The sequence below is a fragment of the Podarcis gaigeae genome (genome assembly GCF_964106915.1).
Source record: "Podarcis gaigeae genome assembly, chromosome: 2".
Lineage (NCBI taxonomy): Eukaryota > Metazoa > Chordata > Lepidosauria > Squamata > Lacertidae > Podarcis > Podarcis gaigeae.
The window spans coordinates 6,279,571-6,301,364 of record NC_139679.1 but is presented as its reverse complement, the minus strand read 5'-3'; the positions used below and the strand labels follow the sequence as shown (position 1 = coordinate 6,301,364).

The following is a 21,794-nucleotide window of genomic DNA, read 5'->3' as shown; positions in this document are numbered from 1 at the left end:
AGGAAAATGTAATGAAAATGATGTATAGGTGGTATATTACACCAGTGAAATTAGCTAAAATGAATAAAATAAGCAATAAATGTTGGAAATGTAAGGAAAAGGAAGGCACTTTTTATCATCTGTGGTGGGAATGTAAGAAAGTGAAAGGTTTCTGAGAAATGGTTTATAATGAGATGAAAAAGATGTTTACATTTATAAAAAAAAACCAGAAGCATTTTTACTTGATATTGTAGGCTCTGACATTAAAAGACAAGATAAAAAAACTGTTTTTATATGCGACAACTACTGCAAGAATATTATTGGAACAGAAATGGAAGCAGGAAGAACTACTGGCAAAAGAGGAATGGCAGATGAAATTGATGGACTACGCAGAATTGGATAAGATGACAAGGAGAATTCGAAACCAGCGGGACCAGAAATTCTTGAAAAATTGGAGAAAATATACGAGTTACCTGAAAGACAATTGTAACCAACTGACTACGCTTGTAGGACTACAAGAAGTTTTGTAAGGAGAACTATATGAAATATTGCAGAAAAGATTCATGAGAATGGACTTTAAGTTATGGATGATTAAAACTAAAAGATAGGATAACAAATGTAAGATTAAGAGATGAGGTTTGAAAATCATTAGACGTGGTTGATGGAAGTCTCAGGCTAAAATAGCCAAAATGTTGTATAAAATGAGATGAGATGTTCTGTTTGGAAAATATATGAAAAAACTAATAAAATTGTATATTTTTTTAAAAAAAGAATTTGTTCAGCCCTTTCCCTCTATTCTGAGATATGTAGGAATAGAACAAAGATGTCCAATCATTTGTATGGTGGATGGGGAAAGACTTGGTAGGTCAGGGTTCCAGTAGACCTAGTGGACCAGCCTCCACCACATCCCATGTACCTAGAATGCCCCAGATCTTTTCTGTGAAGACGACAGATCCTAATCTTGCTGCACCCAAGTTTCTTAACTGGGGTCTGCTCATACATCATAAAGGTGTTCATAGGAAGATAACTTGCAAAAAATCAGAAGGATGAGTGTAGGGGATTGGAGGTTATGATGACCAACCAACCAACCAACCAACCAACCAACCAACCAACCAACCCACACCTTCCGTATTCTCTTAGCTTTCACCTCTCTCCCCCTGCTTTATGGTAGCCTGCCTAGGTTTTCCCAGAATTCTGGGAGAGCCAGTGTGGTGTAGTGGTTAAGAGCGGTGGACTCGTAATCTGGTGAACCGGGTTCGCGTCTCCGCTCCTCCATATGTAGCTGCTGGGTGACCTTGGGCTAGTCACACTTTTCTGAAGTCTCTCAGCCTCACGCACTTCAGAGTGTTTGTTGTGGGGGAGGGAAGGAAAAGGAGATTGTTAGCCGCTTTGAGACTCCTTCGGGTAGTGATAAAGTGGGATATTGAATCCAAACTACTACTCCTACTCCTATTCCTCCTCCTCCTCCTCCTCCTCCTCCTCCTCCTCCTCCTCCTCCTCCTCCTCTTCTTCTTCTTCTTCCCCTTTAGTATATTGAACACAGTTTTCAGTCCATGTTGGGTCCAGTCCTCTGCCCCCCTTCCTTCTGGATCGTGGGTCAGGGCCTCCAGTCTGACACCCCCAGACAATTTCTCCCCAGCTGCTTGAAACATAGGATCCCAGCTGCTTCCTCTCTGGCACATGGGGAATCTTCTCCCTGGAGATCTCCTGCCCCATATTCCAACTCAAAATCTTGCCACCAGGCTAGATCTGGGGGCACTTCCTGTGGGAACATTTAAATGATCCCCTGTTTGAGTATAGCAACAACAAGTGGGTTGCTAACTCATTTGAGTCCTGTCAATAATTATACCTTCCTAGTTGAGAATCCCTTTCTGTCCCTCTTAAAGAAAACACTTATGAATCTGAATCATATTAACATAAACTACTTTACTTTCAGATTCATTCAGGTTGACAGAGTGGTTCCTGAAGGCAGGTTTAGGTTACATAAAGGATAAACTATATACTAGATAGTAGTGAATCATGAGAAGACTGCAACCGAGCAGTTACCAGTTAAAACTCCTAGCAGCAACCAACGATCCGACCAACTGACAAAACTACCTGCCACATAGAGGCAGTTAGTCGTCTTGGAATGTTGGACTAGACTGACAGCTTTATATCCCACACTTCCTTCAGAATCCCTGGGCCAACCCCACCCAGTGGCATAGCGTGCGGGGTGCAGGGGGGGCCGGCCGCACCAGGCGCAACATCTGGGGGTTAGGGTTAGGGGGCGCAAATCCACGGGTTAGGGGGTGCAAATTACTTGCCTTGCCCTGGGTGCTGACAACCCATGCTACACCACTGACCCCACCCACATGGTGCTCAGAATCCCCCACCCTCTTTTCCTTACTCATGGAGCTAAACAAAGACATATTATTTCCCCAGTGACTCTGGGCGACCCTGGTTGTTGCTGCCAGAACTGAGACAGGGCCCCACACATTTCCAAAAGGGAAGGTAGCCAGTCCTGGAGAAGGAAAACTCTGGTTCTCAACCTCCACTGCCTTGCAGCCAAACTCATTCATGAGAAAGTCATTGGGACACTGAGGTTAACCCTGAGATAATATCATGATCCTGCCTTTAACTCAGTGTACTTTGGGGATCCACCAAAGGTATTAATTTGTTTCCTGGAACTATAGGCCAAATGCCACATCAAACCAGTTTTTCAGTGGTGCATCTGTGTGGTGTGAGAGAAATCCTTACTGAGTAGGACATTACATTGCAACAGATAAACATTTTAATAGACTTCTACTCTAGAATTCCAATTGTAATGCAATAAAATACATTGTATATATAAAGATATAAAAGTAGAAATAAACTATAATTAAAAATCGCTGAGCACCCTACCATGGCACATTGCACTTGCTGCAACGGGTAGCAAAATGACTGAGTGGTCCAGCAAGACCTTCAGCAATTCTCAAGTAGTCCATGGGAAGAAAGGTATCAGAACCACTGGTTTAGAACTTCAGAAAAGAGAAACAACGGAACATCATTAATAGTGCAAAGACTTTCTTGGTTCATTTGCAGAACTGACATGTTTCTTCAGCATATTCTACACGGCTTGTGCTGGTTTGGGCCAAATGCATCTCCACAGGAAGTCAAAAATGGAGTCTGGCAAGTAAGAGAGAGGAACGTAGAAGAGTTTGGCATCCCATCCTGGACAGTAGCGGATGCGAGGGGAGCAGGAGGTCAGGGCATGTTCTATAGAGTCCGTGACTGGTTGAAAGTTGCTGCTGCCGTTGAAGGAGAAGAGTTTTAATAATTTGAGATCTGTGATATAGGAAACAAGAGAAAAGTTAGTGGTACAAAAATATATATGCATTTATTTCTGCATTTATTTATTTGATTAATTTGTATGTTGCCCTGTACCTGCACAGGAGATAACCTAAATATTTTGGGTTCTGAAAGGATATGTTAGCTTCTGGATTTCTCTGCCTAGGAGGTCTAAATCTAAGGAGGAGCATCGGGAACATTTTCTGTTGCTTTAAGAAGGAACCTTTAGCAGCAGCTGATTGTTGTTGTTGTTGTTGTTTAGTCATTTAGTCGTGTCCGACTCTTCATGACCCCCTGGACCAGAGCATGTCAGGCACTCCTGTCTTCCACTGCCTCACACAGTTTGGTCAAACTCATGTTTGTAGCTTTGAGATCACTGTCCAACCATCTCGTCCTCTGTCGTCCCCTTCTCCTTGTGCCCTCCATCTTTCCCAACATCAGGGTCTTTTCCAGGGAGTCTTCTCTTCTCATGAGGTGGCCAAAAGTATTGGAGTCTCATCTTCAGGATCTGTCCTTCCAGTGAGCACTCAGGGCTGACTTCCTTAAGAATGGAGTGGTTTGATCTTCTTGCAGTCCATGGGACTCTCAAGAGTCTCCTCCAGCACCATAATTAAAAATCTTTAGCAACAGGTGATTAGATAGTGTCAATATGCATTTCAGTCAGTAAGTGGGGCTCAATGGTTGTATCTAGGTGAGGGTTGCCCACTGGCAGAGGAAGAGGTAGCATGATCCCGGTGGGGTGCCATCGCGGCTGCTCCCCCCTGCCACACCCCCAGGACACGCGCCCTGCCCCAGCCTGCCCCCACCTGCTCTCTGCCTCCCCCCTCTGTGCCGGAGCATGAAGCTCTGCCACTGGGGCGACCTGGCTGTTCTCCCTCTCTGCGGCTCTTTAAAAAAGCAAAAACTGGTCTCCTTTCTTGGAGCTGACTCCCAGGATCAAGCAGGTAGCGGACACTGTTTTGGTGTGGGTGTCTGTGCATCTTCCTCCCTCCCTCCCAGTAATCTCTTCCCTTTTTTCCACTGGACTCGACCGTGTGTGTGCTTATGTGTGTATAACTGTCTCTTTGTGTCTACTCTCCATCTCCCACAACTGATTGTGCTTCCCTTTCCTTGCAGTAAACGAGGAGCCCAGGGCACACACCCCCCCCGCCTGCCCCACTTGCCGAAAGTCCTTTGCTCCACAACCGCAGTGTTGGCTGGGTTGGTCTCCCACCAGGGCCATCTCTCTCTCTCCCTCCCTTCTATGTGTCTCCTTATGTATCATATATGCCAGATTGAATCAAAGATCAAACGACAGGATAGGAATGGGTGTGATTTCATATCTCTCCAGATACAGACCTGAACGTGTCACATTAGCTAGGTTCTGCCCCCACTCCTAAATATAATCAGCATTGTAAATAGACTTCACCCCCCCCCCATCTCCATCAATCTCAGTCACTGAAAGGGCAAATGGTAAAAAAAAATATTTAGGATATTGGCCAGTACAGTGTACAAAATTTAGCCTTCTATGTTTTTAAAGGGGGGGAGGGGAGATTACACACACACACACACACACATGTGTCAGTGTGTCCATTGGAGGGGGGATGTAGTCGAAAAGCCTGGGAATCATAACAACATCTTACTGATGGGTGGGATTTGGAAACCAGCAATTTAGCCTGGTGGGTCTCAGGGTCTCTCTCTCTCTCTCTCTCTCTCTCTCTCTCTCTCTCTCTCTCTCTCTGTGTGTGTGTGTGTGTTCCACTGCAACAGTGGGACTTATTAGCACATGCTCTAATTGCAGGCTTTCGCACAATGCAAACCAAACTGAATTGTTCCCCCCGCCCATTTCTACTCACTGAGCGCAAAGTAGCGCTGCCCATAGGCTTCCTTGATGTCAGAAGGGGCTTGGCTCCATGCATTCTTGTAGCTCTCTATCATGTTTGACTGAATGGGTGTTTTGAAACAACCGGGTTCAATAATGCTGACTTGGACCCCGAAAGGATGAATCTCTCGCCTGAATTGAGGAGGAAAAATCAAGAAACACGTCTTCTTACTGAACCAGAATAATAAGGAAGATCATGATTTGGCTTCCATGGAATAGAACATCTTTCCTTAAAGTAGAAGAACAAGCAGAGGAAGAGGAAGAGGAAGAGGTGGGAGGAGGAGGAGGAGGAGGAGGAGGAGGAGAAGGGAGGGAGGGAGGGAGGGAGGGAGGGAGGGAGGGAGATGTGGTGAAATGCAGCCTCATGTCTTCTTCTGTCTTGAGGCACCAGGGCATTGTCCATGACCCGGCATCAGGCATATTCAGAGGCAGCCACCAGGAGGTTGGTGCTTACAACTCTTGCTGGTACATTAAATTGTTTCCTCAAGAAAAAGAGCTGACTTAGGTGTGCAAACCCCTGCTGATTACTTGGTAAGTCTCTGGTGCAGTCCACATGTCCCAGCACCTGCTCTTTAGTCATTGCTGTCCTCTGCTTGAAACTTAGCTGGAGAAGCAGACATCCCACTAAAGCAAGGAGAAACAAGACAATACAGAACTATCATCTTTACCTCAGGATGTCAGAGAAGGCTTCCACACCGTACTTGGATGCGGCATAAGGTACTGCAAAGCATGCCCGTCGTCCCGCCATACTGGACATGTTGACCACCCTCCCTCTGGCTCTTCTCACCAGGGGCAGCATGTGTAGCGTCATGTCAATCATCCCAAGAAAGTTGACACTGATCATCTTTGCAACGCCATCTTTCGTCAGCCACTCAGTGGGAGCTGATGGGACACCAGTGCCTGCATTGTTCACCAAACCCCAGAGCCCTGTGTGAGAAGAAAAAAATATTCTTATTGTTCCAGGTTCCCACCTGCCTTAATAATTGGATATACACAATTCTTTGGAAATGTGGGTATATCTGCATTCTTGTGAGCGCTCTCTCTCTCTCTGTCTGTGTGTGTGTGCACGCAGATACACACAATGATACATTTCCCATTAATACTATATGCACTGCCAAGGATGATGCTGTTAAGTCAAGGCACCCATCTTAGCTTCTCTCCCACACATCTTTTGCTCACTTAGTGCTTAGGATCCCTGCACAGACACTCTTGCAACTTCAGTCCTTGCCCTCTGTCAAATGAGCACAGCACTGAAGTGGAGGATAGTATGGAGCCCTGGGCATCAATTCACACAGCAGCCACCTGATTTCCCTGCATGCTGCCACAGAATGGAGTCTGTAGTTTGGGTCTACATTTTGCACAGGTTGGTTAGGAGATTTTATAGGGATTTTGCTATAAAATTAATAAGAGATAATACGTGTAGAATATAGCATGCATGGAACACTGAGAGGGTGTTTATGAGTGGGTGATGAGAGGAATAACTAAGAAAGAGGGGTTTGTATCATTAATAAATGATTTATATCATTTATTAACAATAGTACAATAATCTCCCTTCTTGTCTCAGTCTCAGCAGCCACTGTGGAGAAATTATCTTAATCTTTAGATTGGATCAGGCAGCATTTCTGAAGAAAGGGAACACATATCTCCTTCTTCTGAGTCATTTTCCTGGTGTGGATTGCAGCTCCTCCCAGCTGCTCTTAGGAGGAAAAAATTAGAGTCCAGCATCACCTGCTTGTCAGTTAAAGTTACCATTTTGTACCATCACTTACGGCTTTTCATATATGTGCTTTAAAGAGCAGCTTGATCTGTGGACATTATCAGGTGTCAATGTTTCTCTTCACACCACAAGGAGGTTCACCTGCTGATGTCACAGAATAAGCTGCTGTCAAAGGCACAAAGCAAATGTCTTTCAGATCAGTTGGCAACCCTAGAAGCTTCTTATAGAGGTTGAAGTAAGCTGATTGCATAGTTTTAGTAAAAATTTACTCACTGATATTTGGATTCTTTCTTTTTTACAAAAAAAATTATTAATCCAATTAAATCACAATACAAACAAATAAAACCAAATTACTTTCCGAATTTTTAAAAAAATTCAGAAGGATTTCCCATGTCCCAGATGTTTGGAAAAATTGTCTCACACTTTTTTCCCTGCTTCATTTGAAGATGAATGATGCCGTGAGCTCTCAAGTTGTTTAAGAAGCTGTTATTCCAAAGTTTTTTGTAGAAAATCAACATGACAGGGTATATTTCACTTTCAGCAATCATTTGGCAATTGATCGGCTTTTTCCAGAGTCCACACCTGCCCCCCGGGCCCTACGGGGAGCCTGCCAAATGCCAGCTTCACCTTCACTTTCACCTTTTATAATAATAATCCATGCAAACAAATGCACTGTTTTCCGTGAAACATTTCCCATATTGTAGTCCCAAAAAAATTTCCCCCACTCCCTCAGAAGGAAGTTTTTCCTTCTGCACCACAGCTAATGGACACCATTTCCTCAACTCCTTTATCTTTTGCTAAGTCAAATTAGAACTTCAAACGAGGGCTGCACAGCCAGATAACTAATTACAATTGGAAATCTGCCTGTATTCTGTGTAATGTTTGTTCTTTCTTGGTGAAGTTTGGCATAGAAGAGTAGATGTAGATATATAGAAGGAAAAATAACCGCTCACCTCACATTAATGAAAACACAACAATAGAGTCCTTTTCAAAACCTTGACATCCAAATTTTGGTTCGTTTAGCAGATCTTTTTTATCTCCTTTCCAGAACATGCCTGTTTCTTAGTCCAAATTTTCATAATTTTGAGAACACAGGGCTGTTTCTGGAAGGTTCCCAGTTTTTGCCATGGTCATCACCCTGCATCCCTGCCCCCACATCTTGTTGCGGAGGGCAGATAATGGACGATCTGAGGGTGGCACAGCCTCCCCTACCCGGGGGGGGGGGGTCAGCAGGGCTAATTACCTTCATATTAATCCTGAATTACTGGCAAGACTGAGGGTTTGATCTTTTGGGAGGCAGCCATATCTCACGGCTGGAAACCAGAAGCCTGGATTAATTGTTTCTAATAACTTTTTTGAATAGTACTCATTCATTTGATATATTGGGAGTCACTTTGGTCACATTTTGTGGGAAAGTGGAATAAAGATAAGCAGATGATGATACAGATAATCCCTGGCCTGATCCAGAGCATGGGAACAACACAACAAAAAGCTACCTTTGTTCCCCACTTGTTCTTTCACCCACTTTGTCGCTGCGGCAACGCTCTCTGTGCTTCTCACATCCAGAACGGTGGTTTTCAAGCGCTCTGAGGTGACCTTGTCCAGCTGCTCTGCCCCCTTCTGGGTGGTACAGGTTGCCAACACCCGCAGACCCCGGGCATCCAGATGCCTGGCAAGGTGGTTCCCAAAGCCACTGGAACAGCCAGTGATGAGGACATATTTCTCCGTCAGGTTCTCCACTGTCTGTCTCTCCTGGTACCATCGGCGAAGGAAGTAAAGCCCCAGCAGGGCAGCCAGGTAGAGCCACATGGCTGAAACCTGCAGGGAATAAGCTTGCAAGAGTGGGGACACACAGGGACCTAGGAAGCCTTGGAGAAACCAAATCCCAACGCCTGCTCCAGCATGAAGCTCGCTGCTCTATTTAGCCTCCCACGCAGTGTTATTGAGGGGAAGGAGGAATTTTGCAGGAAGCAATGAGCTGCTTGCAGCAGAGGGAAGCCAAAACAAGTATAAACAATAGCTCTAGCTAGCTGCTTATTCACTGAACAACCAAATGAAGAGGAACAGTATGATCCGATAAATATCTAGACATAAGCAACACTAAGCTCAGATATTGTGCAAGCATCAGCATCCAACAGGTCATATGCGTTATTTTGCCATCACTGCATCACATATTGCACTTGCTCAAGGTCCAATCCCCAATTTGTTTTGTTTGTTAATTTTATTTTTCGAGTTTTCAGTTTTACCAAAGATATGAAATGTAGTACATCTTCAGAATAAAAACATAATTTGACTTCCCTCCTCCCCTTCTGTTTCATCTTCTGGTTTCACTTTTATTTCTGTATTTCCCCTATAAAGGTTAAGGGACCCCTGACTGTTAGGTCCAGTCGTGACCGACTCTGGGGTTGTGGTGCTCATCTCGCTTTATTGGCCAAGGGAGCCAACGTACAGCTTCCGGGTCATGTGGCCAGCATGACTAAGCCGCTTCTGGTGAACCAGAGCAGCGCACGGAAATGCCGTTTACCTTCCCACCGGAGCAGTACCTATTTATCTACATGCACTTTGAGGTGCTTTCGAATTGCTAGGTTGGCAGGAGTTGGGACCGAGCAACGGGAGCTCACCCCGTCGCGGGGATTCGAACCGCCGACCTTCTGATCGGCAAGTCCTAGGCTCTGTGGTTTAACCCACAGCGCCACCCCCGTACCCCCCAAAAAAAAGGTATTAGAAATGACTAAAATCAATAAGGCAATGAATGGGGAAGGAATTCCATGGTGTTACTTTAATTCAACCTCTGTCAAGAGCTGCTAGGATTGCCAAATAACCTGAAAGACTATTGCTTTGTGCCTTTGACAACAGCTTGTTCTGCGAAGTCACACAGTGAAATTTCATTTTGTATGAAGATAAATGTTCCTGTCTGATAATGTCCACTGATCAACCTGTTTCTAAAAGCACAGATACAAGATATCATAATCAGTGTTGCAAGATTTTAATTTTAACTGACAAGCAGCTGCAGGACCTCAAACTGATTAGCCAGCATTTTCAGTGTAGGAGAAGCCTCTGGAGTCATTTTGCTGATCTACCGGTACATTGAATTTTTCCTCCTAATAGCAGCTGGGAAAGGAGGCATTTAAGATGGGGGAAAATACTTGGGAGAAGAAGGGACCAGAGCAGTTATATTGCAATATCTTTTAAGATGCTTCCCATTTAAATGTGTTTGGGGAGCCCAAAGCAGAGAATATGGAAGGTATAACCTTCTGGATCAGGCCAATGTCTCTTCCCAGCCAACATTCAGTTACCAGCAAATGAATTCTCAAAAGCAGCAATCAAGCGCAATCTCCCTTCCTGTGCTTTCCAGCCATCGGTATTTGGAAGTATTTCTGCTTCCAGCTGTAGAGGCAGAGCATAGACATCTTGGCTGTCCAATCCACTTTTAAAACCATCCAAGTGGGTGGGCATCCCTATCTCCTGAACCTTCCAGTTCAACTTCATTGGACGTCCATGAGTTCCAGTGTTGGAGAATGAGAAGCAGTGTGGTGCAGTGGTTAGAGTTTCAGACTAGGACCTGGGAGACCTGGGTTCAAATCTCCACTTGGCATACTGCTCATTGGGTGAGGTCCCAACACTGATCTTTGGAGAACTCCAGTTTCTACATCTCCCCATGTAGATATTCCATTTATTCCTATACTCTGTGTCTTGTTTCTTAACCAGTTTCATGACTGCTCAGCTTATTCAGGAGTCGGCAGTCTAAGTACACTAGGTCAACTGGATCAGTTTTTATCCAACAGATCTACTTTGGATAAGCCTTCATGCTCTTTGCTAAATTTCACGTAAAGGCCTCCCAAAATGGCCCCCAGAGGTCATTGGTTGGCCTTACTTTTAAAACTGTGTGAATCCCTGGGGAAATATTGGATCTCCAGCAATACTAAGATCAAATGCAAGAGCAGGGCATTTGGTTTTTTGAAAGAGTGATGTGAATAGAAGCTTTAGGACTCCCATGCTTTCAATTACAGCTTTCCCCTTAACAAATATTGCCCATTTTATTGCTTCCTGTTGATAGTAGTTGGGGAAATTATGATGAACCACCCATTCAACTTTTTTTAAAAAAATCATTTTTATTGGTTTCGTGGCGATTTCCCGCCTCCCTCCGAAGAAATGAAGACACAGGACACAAGAATTCAGGTTAATGGGTCAAATTAGGCCACAGCTTTATTCATTACAGGAATTGAGCAGTATTGGCCTTAGGCATTGGTCCTAACTAATAACCGGTGAAAGACAGAAGGGTTAATCACCAGTGGGGGGAGTCCTGCTGAGGCACATCAACTAGGACCTCCCCCCGGTGTCACCACCACCATGGGCCCACACCTCCATAGGCTTAGGACAAGGCCATGCCCCCCAGAATCCTTTACCGGACTACCCTTGTTTGGGTTAAGGTGATGGCGCTCCTTCTCCCCTTCATTTGCATAACAATAGGATTGTACCCCCACCAATGCCTAACCGCCACTCGAGCCTAAGCTCGCCGCCAATACCCTCAAACCTGTAACCAATCCCTAATCCCTGATGTAATGTCTCTCAACCAAACATCATTTCCCGCATCGGAAAGATGTACGCCATCATGTGTGTAGAGGGCCACCTTGGTGTACTGGATCTCGGGATGGTCAATGACCCGTCCCCCCAGTGCCGCCACTCTGCATGCCACAGTACATTGCAAGATCTTTCGGGCTCTATTCACCGCAGCGGGAGAGCGACAATCTCTCCACGTGCGCCTTTCTAGCAAAGATGACCACGGAATGCTAATGCCGGGGTAAGAGGTGAGTAGTTCCTCAAAGTCTCCAAAAATATTCCATTGCAAATCTATGGCTTTATGGCACACTATATCATTTTCCCCAAGCTGAATTACTAAGGCATCTGGGGGGCCCTCAATCGCCACTCTGTTCATAACAATCGGCATGAATTCGGCCCATCGCATCCCTCTCCTAGCCATCCAGGTGACATCAATGTTTGCTGGAAATTGAAGATTCTTTTGTGGAGATTTTTAAAGATATTCCTAAGATCATCCTAGATGCGAGAGGTGACTATAGAGAACTGGTCACATTACTGAAGAAAAGCAGAATCTTCTTTAGATGGGAATTTCCTCAAGGCCTGTCCTTTAAATACAGAGGGGAAAAAATAAGAATCAAGACACCAAGCGACAAAGACAAATTTTTGAGAGAACACAAAGAAGACCTGGTGAAGGAGGTGGAAGCTGGAGAGGAACCAACACCATTGGGAAAAGGAATCTTGGACTTAGCAAACTTATCGTTTGGATTGCAGCCACCAACAGAAGAGGAACAACAACTAGGAGCTGTAGGAGGAGAAAGTAAATAACCCCATCATGGCTTTGCGACTTCTGAGCTGGAACTGTAATGGTTTGAACATTCCTCGAAAGAGGAAGAATGTATTTCATATATTAAATAAGCCACATTTGGATTTAATTTGCTTACAAGAGACACATGTGATGAGAGCACATAGAAGGTTACTTATTAACAAAGAATTAGGACAAGAATTTGTCTCATCTGATAAAGTGAAAAAAAGAGGAGTTGTTTTATATGCAAAAGACAGATTAATGCCGAAATTGATATTTAAAGACGAACAAGGAAGATATCTGGCAATTGAAATTCAAATTCAAGGACAGAAATTTTTGATTGTAGGAGTCTATGCACCGAATGAAGGTAAATCTGAATTTTTTAAGAAGGTGCATGAGATCTTGTTGGACTTTTTAGAATGGAATGTAATTTTGATGGGAGATATAAATGGAGTTGTTTCTACAAATATGGACAAAGCGCAAAGACAAGTAATATCGAAGGATGGAAGACTACCAAAAGCTTTTTTTGAAATGACTGACAATATGGATTTGGTTGACATCTGGAGAACAAAGAATCCCCTTGAAAGAGAGGGAACCTTCTTTTCTGAAGCCAAAATGACCTGGACTAGAATTGACCAAATATGGGTTACTAGAGGATTGGCACCAAGGATAAAAAAGTGGAAATCTGCCCAAAAACATGCTCTGACCATAACGCCATGAAGATGGAAATGAACCAAACAACAGCTGGTACCTTTAGATGGAGAATGAATGACACCCTATTTAGAGACAAAGAATTCTGTAGAAAGGCCCAAAAAATATTGCGAGATTATTTTGAGATCAACCTGAAGACCAACGTTGAAAAAAGAGTAATCTGGGATGCAAGTAAAGCCGTTATGAGAGGGTTCTTGATACAACAAAATGCAATAAAAAAGAGAAGCCAGAATGCGAAAAGGGATAAGATTTTGGAAAAGATAAAAGAAGGAGAAAAGAAATTAAGATCAAAACCAAAGTTTCAGGAGATCTTGAGAGAAATTAAATTATATCAGGTCCAGTATATGGAATTGATAAACCAAGAAATGGAATGGAAAATTAAACAAATGAGACAGAAGACTTTTGAATCCGCTGATAAATGTGGTAAATTTCTGGCTTGGCAACTTAAGAAGAGACAAAAATTGAATACAGTGACAAATTTGGAAGTGGATGGAAAGAACATTTATAAGCCAATTGAAATTAGAAGTTGTTTCCAGAGATACTTTAAACAATTGTATGTACAAGGGCCACAAAAAGACTCGGATATAGAACAATTTTTGGAGAAAAATGGATTGAAGGAAATCTCAAGTGAGAGTAAAGTACTTTTGAATCAGAGAATAACTGAACAAGAAATAGAGAGTGCCATTCAAAGTATGCAACTGGGCAAATCTCCAGGGCCGGATGGACTGACTTCCAAATACTATAAAGCTTTAAAGGAATGGATAATACAACCTTTGAAGGAAGTCTGTAATGAGATTATCGAGGGGGAAAAGGCACCTGATACGTGGAAAGAGGCCTACATCACGCTTATACCGAAGACAGAGACTGAGAAGACTCAACTTAAGAACTACCGCCCAATTTCTTTACTAAATGTGGATTACAAAATCTTTGCTGACATTTTAGCTAGAAGATTGAAAAAAGTATTGATGGGGGAGATTCATAGTGACCAAGCAGGCTTTCTCCCGAGAAGACATTTATCAGACAATGTAAGGAATATAATAGACATTTTGGAGATGCTAGAAGTTAACATAAATACAAAAGCTGTTTTGATATTTGTGGATGCGGAGAAAGCCTTTGACAATATTTCTTGGACCTTTATGAAGAAGAATCTCCATGGTATGGGGGTAGGTCAGGGGTTTGAAAACGTATAGGCGCAATATATTCTGAACAAAAGGCAAAACTTATAGTGAACAATGTGATTACGGAAGAACTTAAAATTGAGAAAGGGACACGCCAGGGGTGCCCAATCTCCCCGCTACTTTTTATTTCGGTCCTGGAGGTTTTGCTAAACATGATAAGAAAGGACCAGCTGGTTGGGACTTCCGGGTTGGCGCCATCGCCGAATGGCGGGCTCCCTCCGTGCTCCGGAGGGAGCCGGCTCGGCAGGGGTTGGGTTCTACCGCGCCGGCGACGCGGGGACCCTCAAAAGCCATGGGCACGGAGCCCCATGGACATGGTGACTCGGCTGGCACCTTTGTGCCCCTCCCCGGCCCACGAAAGAGCCTTTTTAAAGGCTAAGGAACGGGCGCCTGGGGGGGGTGCTTTGAGTCCGCCGCTTCCCCTGCCGAGCGAAGCCGCATGCCATTCGGTGGAGAGCGCTAACTTCTTCTATTGAAAATTTGGATCCAAAAGAAAAACCCGTGAGTAATTGGACTATGGATTAAAAAGAGGGATAAATTTTTAAAATTTGACGCGAACGGGGGAGGTGGAAAAAGGAAGTCAGCCCCCCCTTTATTGTAGAAAAGACAAAACAAAGGACTTGACAACTAAGATCGAGTGTAACCCTATCTTGATGAACTAACAACTTCGCGAGGGAAAATTATAAGTTCGAGCTGGAGGAGAAAAGGAGAATTTGCATTAAAAAGCAACCCCCCCCCCCCGGAATCCCTGGAGCGATCTGCGAGAATACCTGGAGAAGAGTAATGGAGGTTTTGACAGCTGTCAAAGAGCTGTCAAAACGGAAGAACAAAATAGAGACTGTGTTTTGAGGACTTTGCCAGTTACATTTGGATATAAATTGGATACAAATTGTTTCAAATAAGGATTAATAAGCTATTTGGACTGGTGGATGTGATCTGGAAGGGAACTCAGTTACCGTAATCCATCTAGAGGAGCTGAGGGATATTGCATGTGTTTTTGCTAGGAAACTTGAACAGTTGAATAGAACTTTCAACCTCCTGGGAAACTGCAGAAATGGAACATTATTTTGTCTACAGAGGTCCACATACTACAAGAAACAATGGATTTATCTGTTGGAAAATGAAAGGGACATGACGTAATGTTTTGCTCCTGAATAACAAGCCTCTGCAGAGGAATTAGAAGCTTTTGGAAAAAGAACCTTTCTGCGGGAGAACAGGGAAACAAGAAGGAGGAGAGTGACCGACAAGAATAAGGAAACAAGAAGAACTGGACAGAACTGGAAGTGGGGACATTTGGGATATCCAGATTTGACAAGCTTATGGAAATAAAATTGGAGTTTTTACTCCTGGATACAAAAATCTGGATAGAAGAAATGAGCCCCTTTTTGAGATAGACTCCTTCTAAGATTGGACACTTGTGATTAAAAATGACTGGTAAAGAATCAGAGAGATAAGGGTTTAGTGAAATGTGGGAACACCAGGAAGATATTAGAACTGGAGGGATATAAGGAACGCAACAGGGAAAGAGGGGAGGGAAATTTGGAATCCAAAGGCTGTAAAATTATTTTTTCTTTCTTTTTGTATTTTCTTTTCATCTGCACTATATCTGAAAGGGGGGAACTCGTGGAAGGGAAGACAGATCTTAGGGGATGGGAATTTGAAAAAATTGGGTTATTGACGATGAGTGTAATTTGGGGATAAGAACTTGTTGAATTTAATTGTTTATTTGGAAGATTTGGAACACAAGAGGGGGGGAGGGGGAAGTCCTGGTTATTGGAAGAAGTGTATAAATTGGATTTAATTTGTTTTAATTTGGAAAATCTTAATAAAAATTATTAAAAAAAAAAAAAAAGAAAGGACCAGCTGGTTAAAGGGGTGCAGGTCGGAGCGAAACAATATAAATTGAGAGCTTTTGCAGATGACTTAGTACTTACATTACAAGAGCCAGAATCTAGTACTAAAAGAGTATTAGAACTGATGCAAGAATTTGGTCAAATGGCAGGATTTAAACTGAATAAGTCAAAAACTAAGATATTGGAGAAAAACCTAACAGCCATTGAGAAAGAAAAGTTTCAGAATGAGACAGGTTTAACTGTGGTTAAGAGTGTAAAATATTTGGGGATTAACATGACAGCTAAAAATGTTAATTTATTTAAAGATAATTATGAGAAATGCTGGAAACAAGTTAAAAAAGACTTAGAAATCTGGTCAAATTTGAAGCTTTCCTTGTCTGGTCGAATAGCAGTTATAAAGATGAATGTATTGCCTAGAATGTTGTTTTTGTTTCAAACTTTGCAAATTGTGGACAAGATGGACTGTTTCAAGGGTTGGCAGCAAGATATTTCTAAATTTATCTGGCAGGGCAAAAAGCCCAGGATAAAATTTAAAATCTTAACTGATGCAAAAGAAAGAGGGGGATTTGCCCTGCCAGATTTGAAACTTTATTATGAATCAGCAGCTTTCTGCTGGTTAAAGGACTGGCTGCTTCTCGAGAATACAGACATTTTGGATTTGGAAGGATTTAACAATATCTTTGGGTGGCATGCATATGTGTGGTATGACAAGGTTAAGGCTCATAAAGGTTTTAAAAACCACATTGTCAGGAAAGCATTGTATAATGTCTGGATTAAATATAAAGATCTGCTGGAGAATAAAACTCCAAGGTGGTTGTCACCAATGGAGGCAAAAGCTTTGAAAAAACTTAATATGGAGGCTAGATGGCCAAAGTATTGTGAAATTTTAGAACAGGAGGATGATAAATGGAAATTGCAGAGTTTTGAAAATCCAAAAGACAAAGTGCGAGACTGGCTTCATTATTATCAAATACTGGAGGTCTATAAGTTGGATAGGAAAATTGGCTTTCAGGTGGGAAAATCAAAACTGGAAACAGTTGTTAGAATCCAAAACTAAGAATTTGTCAAAAATGTATAACTTGCTGTTGAAATGGAATACACAGGACGAAACAGTTAAATCAGCTATGATTAAGTGGGCACAAGATATTGGTCATAACATTATGTTTGCTGACTGGGAAAGGTTGTGGACCACCGGTATGAAATTCACGGCATGTAATGCCTTGAGAGAGAATATTATGAAAATGATCTATAGGTGGTACATGACCCCAGTCAAGCTTGCTAAAATTTACCACTTACCAGATAATAAATGTTGGAAATGTAAAGAAAATGAAGGTACTTTTTTTCACCTCTGGTGGACCTGCCCAAGGATTAAGGCTTTCTGGGAAATGATATATAATGAAATGAAAAAAGTATTTAAATATACTTTCCTGAAGAAACCAGAGGCCTTTCTCCTGGGTATGGTAAGCCATGTGGTGCTAAAGAAGGACAGAACTTTTTTCATGTATGCTACAACAGCAGCAAGGATACTCATTGCAAAGTATTGGAAGACACAAGATCTACCCACTCTGGAAGAATGGCAGATGAAGATGATAGACTATATGGGACTGGCAGAGATGACTGGCAGAATCCGAGACCAGGACAAAGAGACAGTGGAAGAAGATTGGAAGAAGTTTAAAGACTATCTTAATAAATATTATAAAATTAATGAAGGCTAAAAAGATATGGGTTTAAAAATTAGTGGTTTGCAGGGGCGTTGATTAAGGAAAAAGAATAGAATTAATAAAAACTATGGGAAATATGGGAATGGATTTGCTGATAAGATAAATGAGATTAGAATACAGAAGGGGGAGGTGTGAGGAGGTCGGTGAAATTAGGTTTAGAAAATAAGGTCTGAACGTATACTTGTTTTGTTTTTGTTTGTTGGTATGTTTTTATTGTTGTTTGTATTTGTGTTTATATGTTTTATTGGAAACTTAATAAATATCATTAAAAAAAAAAGACATCAATGTTTGGCGGTAAACCGAGCCTAGGCCAGGAGCCCAACATAGCAGCCCGTTTAGCAGCCCAATGCATGATACTGTGGCCCACAATCCATATCCGAATTCTCGTGTCTCCTGAAAGGTAAATGAAATAACAAGGCAAGATCAGTGACCGGCTCTTTCTAACATATGTTTTGTAAGCATCTGATTTCCATCGCCCCATGTCCTTAATTCTTTCTGCTGAAAGGCCCATATGTACGGCAGTAGTAGCTGCCCCAATCCTGAAGGAATGAGCTGCGAATTCTGCCACGTTGAGGCCGCAGGCCACTATCGCCATCCGCATTACCCGAGTAAACTGGTGCCTAGTCAGGGGAGAACCATCGTTGTGGATTAATAACGGCCCGGGCAACCTGGGTCTCAGATATAGGAAGCGCCTGGTATCTTTTACCGGGCAAGGCCCTGCTTTCTTCGTTGAAAGTAATCTAATTAGCGCCCCTTTCCCTTGCTGGTCGGTATTAGAACTGCGAACTTGTACGATCAGGTCTGAGCACGAGAGGGTCAAGTCCTGCAACAATATACCCCGTTGTGTATTTTCTGGGCCTCCTTCGCATACCACCTCACCTATCTGGAGCGCTTCAAAAAATGCAATGGAATATGCTGCTGAGAATAGCCGCGCTTCAAATTTTGACCAGCATATGGCTCTCAATTTTCTGTGAATTTGGCTAAGGATGTCAAATGTAATAGGCTTCCTTTTATCCTTGCTGGGGGCTCCTGCCTGCGCCAACACCTTTTTTAGGTGTAATAAGTATTTTAAGACCTCCTGTTTTGAAGGGGAGGATGTGGTATTCAAGTTGCCTGCTCTGTTACGGAAATTTAGTAAGTCCACCCATGCCTTAGCGTATGTTCTTCGAGTGGATGGCACTAATGCTGCCAATACTCCATCCATTATCTCGAGTTCCCAAGGCTCCAAAGATGCTCTGGGAAAGGCAGCGGCGATTGTTCCGCCTCTGGCGCTAACGAGCGGAAGCTATCCATCTGGATACGAGACAGAGCATCCACGATGTCATTGTTAACGCCTGTCACAAACATAGCAGAAAAATTGATGTTACGTTGAAGACATAGCAGGACAAAGGAGCTTAGGAGGCTTCCCACCCTCGGGGAGCGTGAGGATTGCGTTGAAAGGACCGCAACGACCGCCTGGTTGTCGGTCCAAAAGCACACCCTGTGGTTACAAAATACCTGCCCCCATAAGTGAACTGCCACTACAATGGGAAAGAATTCTAAGAAAGTAAGGTCCCGCCACTCAGATGGCCAGCGTTGGGCGCACCACTGACCCTTGAAGTAAACCCTGAAACCTAATGATCCTACCGCGTCGGACTGCACCTGAAAATCTGCGTGAAGCAGCATGTTGTCTTGCCATAGTGATATTCCATTGCAATTATCAAGAAAATGAAGCCATACCTCCAGGTCAGACTTGACCGCCCTGGAAAGGCGCACCCTGTGTTGCAGAGCACACAGGCCCGCCGACAGTCAAGCTAGACGGGTACAAAAGGGGCGCCCCGGAGATACCACCCGGCAGGCAAAATTCAAGTGACCTAGCAGGGACTGAATTTGTCTGAGGGTAACCTTTCTCAATGGCAAAAGCTGCCAAATCAATTCCCTAAGGGTGTCTAATTCTTCTTTTGGCAACCTGGAGAACTGCACAACCGTGTCTAGTTCAATGCCTAAGTACACTATTTTGGTAACCGGGCCCTCTGTTTTGTCTGCCGCCAAAGGGACTCCGAGTTCCTCAGCTAAAGAGATAAATGACGCCAGTAAACTGGTGCACTGGGGTTCTGTAGTTGCAACGAGAATAAAGTCGTCGAGGTAAAGCGAGACCCTGATGGAACCTGTTTTAAATCAAAGTGCCCATTCCAGGAACGTACTAAAAGCTTCGAAGGCTGAACAGGCCACCGAACAGCCCATGGGCATAGCTTTGTCGACAAAATAAGACCATTCAAATCTAAAGCCTAAGCAGCGAAATTTTTTGGGGTGCACAGGGAGGAGACGGAAAGCCGATTCAATATCACATTTTGCTAGGAGCGCCCCCTTTCCAAATTTACAGATCATCTTAACTGCTTGATCAAATGACACATATTTCACTGTGCAAAGCTCTCGAGGTATGGAGTCGTTGATGGAACCTCCCCTTGGATATGAGAGATTATGGATCATACGGAACTCCCCAGGGGCTTTCTTGGGAACTATGCCCAGGGGGGAAATGTGTAGGCCTTCAATAGGAGGCTGACTGAAGGGACCGGCCACCCTCCCCACTGCAATTTCCTTTTGAAATTTCTTTCTGGCTATGTCAGGCATTTCCCGCACTGATTTTTGATTGGGAGAATCGCCCGGGTTGGGTGGGAAGGAGACCGGAATTCTAAAACCTGCGGAGAACCCTTCCCAGAGATATGCCGCTGCTGTTTTATTGGGGTATGATTCTAATAGGGCTTTTAACAGGTTAATTTGATAGGTGAGAACACTAGGTCTAGGGCGACATTATTGGCGGTTCCCTGCATTTCCCTGTGGGTGTCCGGAGGTACCCCTGGGGCCTTGGTGAGAGTACCCCCTGCCGCCCCGAAAGGGCTTCCTTCCTTTAATGCAGGCAGAGCCCGGGTGACTACCAAGGCACCTTTCGCTTTCGTGGGTATACTTACAAGCCGTTCGGGAACAGACCCCCTTGTTGAAGTCCCAGCATTGTCGACGCCACTTAGGCTGCACCTTTCCCTTTTTAGGAGAATCCTGAGATTTCTTTTCAACATATGGACCTACATGATCCATCCAATAGTTCTGGTCCCTCAGTTCCCAGCGAGTGGATGGCAGAAGTGATGCATTTCTACGAAAATCCTCGTCATAAGATAAGGCAGCATTCTCCCCTGCTATTGTGAAGGCCCGTCTCACGTGTGCCATGTGTGCTATAAGATGCATAGCCCGCTTGTGATAAGCCGCGGAAACTACACCCATAAAGACCTGGTAACCATGTAACCAATTATCGAAAGTGTGTTCCGCCCGGGGGATCCCATAGTTACGTTTTTTCTCCCCTTTACCAGTCATCTTAGTCAGGGGGAGGAAAGTGAATATGTCAATGTAATCCCCGTTGAGTATTTTAGTCCTCTTCTTCTTAGATAAATGATTGCCTAGTATAAAATCAGTGGACACATTGGTGGATGTTTTTACATCTTCCACCAACACCCCCCTCTTTCCATTCCAGGGACCCGTTAAAGGACTTGCGGTGGGAATTAGCCCTCCTTTCATGCACCCACAAAGGGAGCCCAGAAATATCCTTGCCCTGGCCCCAGTAATCCTCCATGGGAGCATCGCTATCCAAATCTGAAGCGGAGGTACCTGACTCATCCTCGGAGTCTGACTTCCTGCTCTTCTTGCCTTTTTTCGCAGTGTGCTTCCTCTTGGACTTCCTTTTTCCACCCTGCTGAACAGCGCTGGCTACTGTTTGGACCGTGGCCGGGGTGTCTTGGCGTCCCTGTTGTTCCTCCTCGTCAGAGGAGGCATGGCGAAAGGAGCGTACCACCACCAGCACGTAGGTTATTTATTTATTTATTTGTTTATTAATATCTATCTTTATTTTTATTTTTATTTATATATATAATTGTTATTTTTAAAATTTATTTATTATTTATTTATTTATACACTATTATTATTAACCTTTGTCGTTAATTATTCTCTTCTATAAGTCTTTACCTATTTATTTATTTATTTATTCATTCATTTTATTTGTTTGTTTATCTATCTATCTATGTATCTTTCTATTTACCTAATTATCTTTTTATCTATCTATCTATCTATCTATCTATCTATCTATCTATCTATCATCTATG

At 43.4% G+C, this 21,794-nt stretch overlaps 3 protein-coding genes across 5 annotated transcripts in view; 1 reads left to right on the top strand and 2 right to left on the bottom strand.

Annotated features, from left to right (window-relative positions):
• The window catches only part of PRIM1 (DNA primase subunit 1), a 129,195-nt gene that overhangs the window by 43,545 nt on the left and 63,856 nt on the right, over window positions 1-21,794 (top strand). The gene's annotated exons all lie outside the window — the stretch shown is intronic.
• Window positions 1-21,794, bottom strand: part of LOC310840201 (retinol dehydrogenase 16-like) — a 60,517-nt gene that overhangs the window by 26,406 nt on the left and 12,317 nt on the right. The gene's annotated exons all lie outside the window — the stretch shown is intronic.
• LOC310840205 (17-beta-hydroxysteroid dehydrogenase type 6-like) lies at window positions 2,727-9,411 on the bottom strand. Its single transcript, XM_083729511.1, has 4 exons — window positions 8,360-9,411; window positions 5,815-6,073; window positions 5,121-5,278; window positions 2,727-3,282 (listed from the first exon to the last, which is right to left on the bottom strand). Exons 1-4 carry the CDS (start codon window positions 8,670-8,672, stop codon window positions 3,065-3,067), a joined length of 948 nt encoding a protein of 315 aa, XP_083585637.1. The 5' UTR covers window positions 8,673-9,411; the 3' UTR covers window positions 2,727-3,064.

Bases quoted from the DNA above. Each gene is read 5' to 3' on its own strand.
- LOC310840205 (XM_083729511.1), bottom strand. From the start codon at position 8,672: ATGTGGCTCTACCTGGCTGCCCTGCTGGGGCTTTACTTCCTTCGCCGA. The intron at 6,074-8,359 runs GTAGCTTTTTGT...CTTCTCACACAG, and splicing joins AGAACAAGTGGGGAACAAAG to GGCTCTGGGGTTTGGTGAAC. The intron at 3,283-5,120 runs GTGAGTAGAAAT...CCTATATCACAG, and splicing joins GCAGCGCTACTTTGCGCTCA to ATCTCAAATTATTAAAACTC.